Source organism: Microtus pennsylvanicus, chromosome 2, assembly GCF_037038515.1.
Source record: "Microtus pennsylvanicus isolate mMicPen1 chromosome 2, mMicPen1.hap1, whole genome shotgun sequence".
NCBI lineage: Eukaryota > Metazoa > Chordata > Mammalia > Rodentia > Cricetidae > Microtus > Microtus pennsylvanicus.
In genome coordinates this window covers 105382249-105390737 of record NC_134580.1, presented here as the reverse complement: position 1 = coordinate 105390737, position 8489 = coordinate 105382249, and the positions used below count along the sequence as shown (strand labels likewise).

At 53.6% G+C, this 8489-nt stretch overlaps 1 protein-coding gene across 1 annotated transcript; it reads right to left on the bottom strand.

The window, feature by feature from the left end:
* Positions 1–1365: 1365 nt before the first annotated feature.
* Positions 1366–5147, bottom strand: Adra2b (adrenoceptor alpha 2B). Its single transcript, XM_075962087.1, has one exon. It carries the CDS (start codon positions 4689–4691, stop codon positions 3345–3347), a length of 1347 nt encoding a protein of 448 aa, XP_075818202.1. The 5' UTR covers positions 4692–5147; the 3' UTR covers positions 1366–3344.
* Positions 5148–8489: the final 3342 nt, after the last annotated feature.

Sequence of the window (8489 nt, the reverse complement as noted above, 5' to 3'; positions counted from 1 at the left end):
TTTGGTATTCTGGGCAACCTGGATTCTGGATCCAGCTCTTGTCACCATATGTGTCTATGTGATGACACTTGAGGGAAGTGGTCTTCCTCTCTGGGCTCTCAGGACTAAAACAGAGCAGTTAGCCAGTGGTCAGAAGCGGAAAGCCTGAGGTATTTGGTGTCAGTGGCAGACATGAACAATCGATCCTAGCACTGCCGCCTACTGAATCCAACTAGCTCCCAGCCTCAGAATCTCCACACAGCTAACGCAAGAAAACTGTCACAAGAGAAAGTAAATTCTTCAGCCTGGATGTCATAGCTGTCTGGTTCCAGGTTTTAGCTGGGTGATCTTGGGTCTCAGTTTCCTCTTTTGTAAAATGACCACACATAGCAAGAGCATGTGGGTTAAATGAGACAATAGAATTTAAATCAGCTTCCAGTAGAGCTGTTGAGCTCTCTGCAGGAGGTACCTGTATGAGGTCCTGGATTCACTGGTGCTGGTTGCCTGCTGGGGAGGAGCTGAGAGCAGGGTGAGATAGCAGCAAGTTCCATGTCCCCTGATGGCCCTGGGCACACTGGTGTTTCTGGTGATTGTCCCAAGCAAACGAATGGGCCCAAAGAAAGTCACGAAGATGGTGAAAGTGTAGATTCTGAGGCAATGTGGGAGTGGAGAATCCCTGGACCCTAGAGCACGGCTCCTCCCTCTGTCCTCCTCAACCTAGGATCTGCCAGGAGCCTTCCTCCTGCCCTTGACCTCCAGCCCCCAGCCTGCCGCCTCTTCCCTTGCTCACAGAACCTGGTGGAGCCCGCCTGGAGCCCCACAGGCTGCCTCTTCTGCCCTCTCTGAAGCACCAAGCACAGCCAGTTCCTTTTCTCACTCACAGGACATCATGGGGCTTCGTGCACTTCACAGGCCTCCCAGCTTGGAGAGCAGAGCGTACCTTCGGGACAGAGCTGAAGCAAAGCCATTTCCCTCCGCTCACCTGGCCCTAGCCAAACGGCTGCTGTGTATATCGGCTTCTACGGTGGCCTGCTTGCCTCCGCCTCTGCTTGCAGCAGCACCTTACTGCTCATGACCACACAGCAGAGGAGCTCAGAGCTGCCTCCCAGATGCCATCAACTCTGTATGTGGCCTTCCCCTGCTTCAGACATCTTCCTATCTTGTCTCTTGGTGCATTCCTGCTCCAAGACCCAACCCAGCCCAACTGCCCCCTCCTCAGGGGAGCTGCTCTTCTCCCCCGTGAAGGTCAGTCAAAGAATGCTATGATGATGGAGAAGGCAGACAGGTGGGGCAGAGAGGAGAGCCAGCCCTGGGAGGGAGCCTGGGCTCGTCAGGCTGACACTCAAGGGAGATCCCAGCAGCCCTTAGACACAGAACTCAGCTTGCTTATTACAAAATAGCCTTTATTGATAAAATAGCTCAGAGTCTTAGAAATACCTGCATGTCAAAACAGGGGGGCTTGGGTCCCACAGCATACGCAGACTAGATCAGCCAGCAGATGGTTACAAGTCAGCCCCTCAGCTACACCCCATATCAATGTCCTGGCCTCACAACTGGACAGTCGTTCTCTCCAGTAGGGATTCTATTTGGTACCCACCATTGTCTCTACCAGAGAAAACTCCTTGAGTACCTTCCAAATCAGAGACATACATCTTGGGCTAATAGGCTGTGTGGCTCAAGCCACCCCTCCCTGAGGCTAAGAGTTCTATTGCCCAAAGCAGAAGCCAGACTGCCCACGGAGGCAAAGCAGCCCCTTCCCTTGTAGATAGATGCCCAGTCACTCTGAAAAGACAGTCAGGAGGTAGTGGCACCCCAGGGCTTGCCCATTTCACTGTGAGGGTTCTAAACAGCCAGCAAGGCATCTTTCTGGGTTGGGGTGGAATTAGTTAGGCCTCCAAAGGCTCCACACGGGGTGGGCACACAGAGTCGTCTGGACCCTGGAGCAGGTGGCTCTTCCAGAGTCAGCAGGGCCCTTGGCTGCCTGCTCCGGCCCCAGCACCCCACCTGAGGATCTCTCCTCAGACTGTTTCCTTGATGTGAATATTTTTAGCTTAGGGAAACGATTTGCCTGCTGGATGACAAAGGACTTATCCCCTAATGGGGTTGGGGCCAAGCCACTGCAGGCTCTGTTGGTGTTACAGGTAACAGATGGAGAAGCTGTCACCGGCATAATAACTCAAACCTTTTCGGGTACAAGAATGCGTTCTCAAAGAAATTCTGGAATCTGAAAGTGACTCGGGCACCTCAACCCACTTCCAGTTTGGGGCAGGAATGCACACACCCCGAGTGCAGAACAAAGGTCTACAGGAAGGCTCCTGGCGGTAAACACATAGAAGGGGATTTTTATATCACCGGATAATCACATTCGCTGGCTCTCTAGCTCTTTCCCCCATGGAGCTCAAAGCTCTCTGCAAAACCTTTCATCTCCCTTCTGCAAGTAGGCGGCAAGCAATTGTCGCCCTGCTCTTTGCAAGGGTGAATGCCAGCGATCGGAGCTCCTATTGAGGCCAGGCCAGGCTCCCAGACCTCCCCAATGAGACAGCCTCATGCCCACTTGCCTCTCAGAGGGATGCTGGGTGAGAAAGCCAATCCAAGGTTTTAGCCTTAAAGGAGCCACAAATCTAAAATAACAATACTAGCCCATTGCCCCTATCCCAGTAGCCAATGGGAATCCCAGGTGCTCTATGTAAGTGGATCACCCTCATGTCGTCCCCTTTCTCAGCAGCAAGTCCTCCTGGGAAACGTAGAAGACTGGCTTCCTGCTCTTTGAGAGGCATGGGGAAGAATCAAGGCTGGGGATGTAACTCAATTGGTTGACGGCTTGCCTAGCATGCTCAAAGCCCTGAATTAATTCCCCCAGCATCTCATAAACCAGACACCTGTAATCCTAGCACAAAGAAGGAGAGGGCAGGAAGATGGAATTTCAAGATCCTCCTCAGGCTACATTGCAAGTCAGGATGACCTGGGCTACATTCAAGACCCCCCCTCTCAAAATATAAAACAAAACAAAACCCCCATATCCAAGAAAAACAAAACACCACAAGTGAGTGGCCTGCCAAGGCACAGGGGTCTCCAGGAAAGGGAAGCCTGACCTGTTGGCTTACAGGTAGCTGGGGCAGGGGTGGGGGGAGGTACTCCAATTCAGTCTGGCCTTGGCTACATTCTGGAAGATCCAAGCTACCCTTGCTCAGGGAAGTAGAGAAGAGCTACCCCACAGTACAGTCAACAAGGGAAGGTTTCAAATGGGCCCCTGGGAACGGCACTTTTGTCCTTTCCCCTTTGGGGGGGGGGGGTCTGAGGATGAGGTCTGCAGGTGGGCCCCAGGGAAATGGCCACATAGGTGGGGAGGCAGCGAGCTGGCAGGCTCACCAGGCAGTCTGGGTCCACTGCCGGCAAAGGATCCTTCGAAAGGCACGTCGGAAGTCCTGGTTGAAGATGGTGTAGATAACAGGGTTCAGGGAGCTGTTGCAGTAGCCGATCCAGAAGAAGAACTGGAAGAGGCCATGCGGTACCTTGCAGCGCTGTGGGCAGATGGCCCCCAGGCTGTAGCTGAAGAAGAAGGGAAACCAGCAGACAACAAAAACGCCAATGACCACTGCCAGCACAAAGGTGAACCTCTTCTCCCGGCTCAGCTGTGCCCGGCGTCGCCACCACTGCCCACTGGCAGCACCCACAGTCCTGCCCAGAAGCACCTGGCCACGGAGTGTGGCCAACACCCGGGAAGCCTGAGGCTGCTGCAAGGGTGGGCTGCATACCGAGGCAGGAGATGCTGGCAGTGTTTGGGGTTCGCACTCTTCCACCTCCTCTTCATCCTCCTCTTCAGCTGCCTCCTCTGCCGTTGCCCCACCAATGCCCTCCTTCTGGCCCTGGCCTGATCTGGGAAGGGCAGACCAGCTGGGTGGCAAAGACCTGGACTCAGGATCTTCAGGGGTCTCCCCCTCCTCCTCCCTTGGAGGTTTGGGGTGTCCATTGGCCTCACCCACAGAAGACAGAGGAGAGGCCAGGGTTGGCACCTTAGCTGAGGTTGGAGCTCCCCCAGCGACAGGATGGGGCTGTTTGGACTCCCCCTCCCCAGAGCCCCTCTTGGCCCTGAGACCTCGGCAGTGGCTGCGTTTGGCAATTACATAGATTCGCAGGTAGACGAGGATCATGATGAGGCAGGGAGCAAAGAACGATCCGATGCTGGAAGCCAAGATGTACCAGGCCTCTTGGTTGAGCTCACACTGGGGGAGTCCGTGAGGCTCCGGGCGCTGATCGCCCTTGTAGATGAGGGGTGGCAGAGAAATGACGGCTGCAATGAGCCACACCGTGAGGATGATGCATTTGATGCGGCGCGGGGTGCGCTTGGAGTTGTACTCCAGTGCTCGGCTCACTGCCCAGTATCGGTCCAGACTGATGGCACACAGGTGCACGATGGAGGAGGTACAGAAGAGCACATCCAGCGCCAGGTAGACCTCGCACCATGTGCGCCAAAAGTACCAGTAGCCTAACAGCTCGTTGGCCAGAGAGAAAGGGATGATAAGGGTGGCCACTAGGATGTCCGCGGCTGCCAGTGACACCAGAAACAGGTTTTGTGGTGCACGGAGTGAGCGGCTGGTCAACACAGCCAGAATGACCAGTGCGTTGCCGAAAATGGTGAACAGGATGAGGAAGGTGATGGCTGACGCGATGGCGGCGGTGGCTTGCACCGAGTAGGGCTCTTGGTGGTCCATGGCGAGGCCGGACACGTCCAGAGGGATCGCTGCTGGCCAAACCCACGGTCCGCAGGAGACAGCGCCACTCTGGCTCCGCTACAGGAGGGGGTTGTCCCCCCGGCAGTGCGGATGGCTCTGGAGCCCCATAACCTGACTGAAAGGGGCCTAGGAGGTCCGGAGACATCCAGGACCAGCCATCGATCTCCTACATCCTCTTCCACCGATGCCCGGCGTCCCTGCAATCCGCCCCAGAGAAGTTTTCCAAGTTGTCCCACTACCGTCCCGGGACCGAAGGAAAGTCGCGCCTTCGCGCGGTACAACTGCAGGACGCACAGAGCCGACTATGGAAGCGCAGCCGGTGCTCGGAAAAGGCGCTCTGTCTCCCGGTGCCGCGCCTGCAGTCAGCCCGCCGCGCAGGGGCGTGGGGAGGAGAGCCAGCACGGCGGGGAGGAGGGAGGAGACTGGGGGCGGGAGCTGGAGGAGGGAAGAAGGCGGGGCGGGAGATCCGACCGAGGGTGGATGGAAGGTGCGCTTTGTGGAGAAGTGGCCCTGCGACACTCACCCTTTACTCACCCGGTCCCCAACTCATGTCTCCTCCCCACCGCCGCAGGCCAAGTCCGGAAGCCAGGTGTTTGGGGTCTTGGAGGTTCTGGGAAGGATACTTATAGAAGAGGATCGGTGCATGCTGGGAGCTGAGACCTTGGTCAGTCCCAAGAGTCCATTTGTCTGCGTGTCTGGTACAGAGCACCCAGATCGGTGGTGGTAGGCGAGAGCGCTCATGTCGCCTGCAGCAGCTCAACAGCTCAGAGAAGCGTGCAAGGGAGTGTTGGTGTACTCAGGCATAATAAGCCACATCTCCATTTAGCAACTGAGCCACATCCCAGCAATTGAGAACCTTAGGAGCCGGACCGGAGCGAGGAGAAAGTTCCGAACCCCCTTTTCCAATGCTTCCCCACTCAGACGCCACTCGGTCGGACTGGCGAGGTGCAAGGAGTGCGTCTCTGTGTTGCGAGCGCCCTCTGCTGCTGTCTGAGTGCAGAGACTAGGGACAGGCGTCCTCGCAGGTCCCAGAGATACTAAAAAAGCTAACTCCTTGTGGGAAGTGATGGGTGGACTGCAACCGCCGTTACTGCCTCAGTTTCCCCCAACTAAAGACAAAGGAACTAAAGGGGATCTGGAGAGATGGCTCAGTGGTTAAGATTGCCTCTTGCAAAGAACTTGAGTTCTGTTCCAGCAACCACAAGAGGCTCAAAACTGACTCCAGCTCCAAGGGATTACATGCCTCTGGCCCCCACCAGTACCTGCACTCACGTTGCACATACCCACACAGAGACCCACACTTTAAAATAAATCTTAAAGAGGGAAAGCGGTAGAGGCAGGCGTTGGTGGTGCAGGCAGAGGCAGGAGTTCAAGGCCAGCCTGGTCTACAGGGTGAGTTCCAGGACAGCTAGAGCTGCTACACAGGGAAACTATGTATGAAAAAAACAAGAAGAAAAAAAAGAGGGAAAACATCTTAGACTCAAAGAAAAGGTGTAGGTTTGGAGAGGAGTCTCTTGACCAATGGAAGATGAAGAGACTTAGGTCAGGGATGAGACCTTTCCTCTCCAAAACTCAGAAAAAGCTGATGCTGGTAGCTATGATGTAGGAAGGAACTGGCCTTGACTGCTCCAGACACTCGTGCAGCCTCTCTAGAGTGACAGTGGGAAGAGAACTAGGGTAAGAAAAACTCTGAGGGCTAGCGACAGAGAGTTAATTCAGCAGTTAAGAGCACTTGTTGCTCTTGCAGAGGGCAGCTTTTAGCTCCAAGCACGGCAGCTCATAACTGCCAGAAGTTCTAGATCCAGGGTATCAAACAGCCTCACCTGACCTGCATCCATGCACAGGCACACACACGATGCATATAAATACACGCAGGCAAAAACACTCAAACACATAAGAATTTAAAAAAAAACAACTTTGAACTAGGTCCTCCCCAGCCCCTAGCCTAAAGGGGGTTTCTCCAAGGCCTTGTAATTCCCTTGTGTGGAAAGAGCAGCCAGGCTTTCTTTTTACAGCTCTCCATCCTGAAGAGCACTATATGAATGTATATAAATCAATCTCTGAAAGTGGAGTCTGCTACAAAATATTAGCTAGAGATGTGTCGCATTCATTTCTGCTGTAGAATATTTGTTTAAGGATGCAAAGATGTGTTGCATTCTTTTATGTTGCATTTGTTTAACTCTGAGAAGCTGTGTTACTTAGCCTTTCTAAAATACATGATTGGTCTAATAAAGAGCTGAATGACCAATCGGGAGGAAGGACAGGAGGGTCTGCCAAACAGAATAAATAGGAGGAGAACTCTGGGGAGAAAAGGAGCAAGGAGTGAAAGAGAGGAGAGGAAGATTCCAGGGGCCAGTCACCCAGCTAAACAGCAAGTCACAGAGAAAGAACTAAAAGAAATAAAGTATACAGAAATAGAGGAAGATAAAAGTCCAGAGGCAAAAGATAGATGGAATAATTTAAGAAAAGCTGGCTAGTAACAAGCCAAGTTAAGGCCAGACGTTCGTAAGTCAGAATAAGACTCCATGTGATTTATTTGGGAGCTGGGTGATGCACGCCCCCCAGAGAAAAAGAGTAAAAAAACAATCAATTACAGGAATCTGCTCCCAACCCCCATCTCAGGTGAGTCTATTGGACTTTCACTCCTCATGGCCGTCATTGTGAGGGCTAGCATGTGACCTCTGTGTCCCCAGAGAGCAGGCTTTCTCCAACTCAGGCTCAGACAGACCACCATGCCCAGCCTCGTGGGTCTTCGAGCAATGCCTCTCAACTCAGGCTGCTCTGACACCCAGCTCTCCAGTTATGTGGGACTTCCCCAACCAGAGAGGGTGGTGACATGTAGGCCAGGCTCAAAAAGGACAGCCTGCTTCACCTGCCCCTTTGAGACTGCAGTCTTGAGACAGGCCTTACAGAGACACCCTTCCCACCATGCTGGACTGGACTTGAGCCCATGACCACAGGGGATGAAGAGGTCCTGGTAGCCCCTTCACTGAGAAAGGACTGAAGGTAGCCATGGGAACTTGGGAACTCATCACTGAGGCAATTCCTGCTAGTCCCAAAGAGACATGGATGACCTGCCTTTTCACAACCTCCAGTCACACTCGAATTGAGAGAAGACTTTCCAGACAGCTATCGACATCAGATGGGAGGTATAACTGCCCATTATTCTCAAAGGGCCAGGTCTTCAGGATGCTACGGGAGAGCAATCACAGTTATCCTTAACTCCACCTTACCCAGTCCCACAGAGGAACATCCACCCACTTCTTCCCTGAAGGGGTAAATCTAAGGCTACCAAGTATCAAGCCATGCTGGGCACTTCCTGACCAGTCAGGCTTCAGCCCAAGATGGCCACAACCAGGGAAAGATGCTCTCCCACCCTGCAGCTAGGACGACAGTAGGAGCTTGTCCCCTCACCAGGGAGTTCCCCAGGCTACATGCCACCAATCCTTTCCAAGGCTTTGTTCAGTCAGAGACCCGCTCTTCCTCGGTAGGCCCAGCTCACTCTTCAAACTCTGTGTATACTTTCTTTTTTTTTTTTTGGTTTTTCGAGACAGGGTTTCTCTATGGTTTTGGAACCTGTCCTGGAACTAGCTCTTGTAGACCAGGCTGGTCTCGAACTCACAGAAATCCGCCTGCCTCTGCCTCCCAAGTGCTGGGATTAAAGGCATGCGCCACCACTGCCCGGCTCTATGTATACTTTCACACTCAGCTGTGGTCCAAGGATTTGTGGAATCATACCCCCACCTCCATCAGATAGGCCACTCCTCCTTGTTGCTG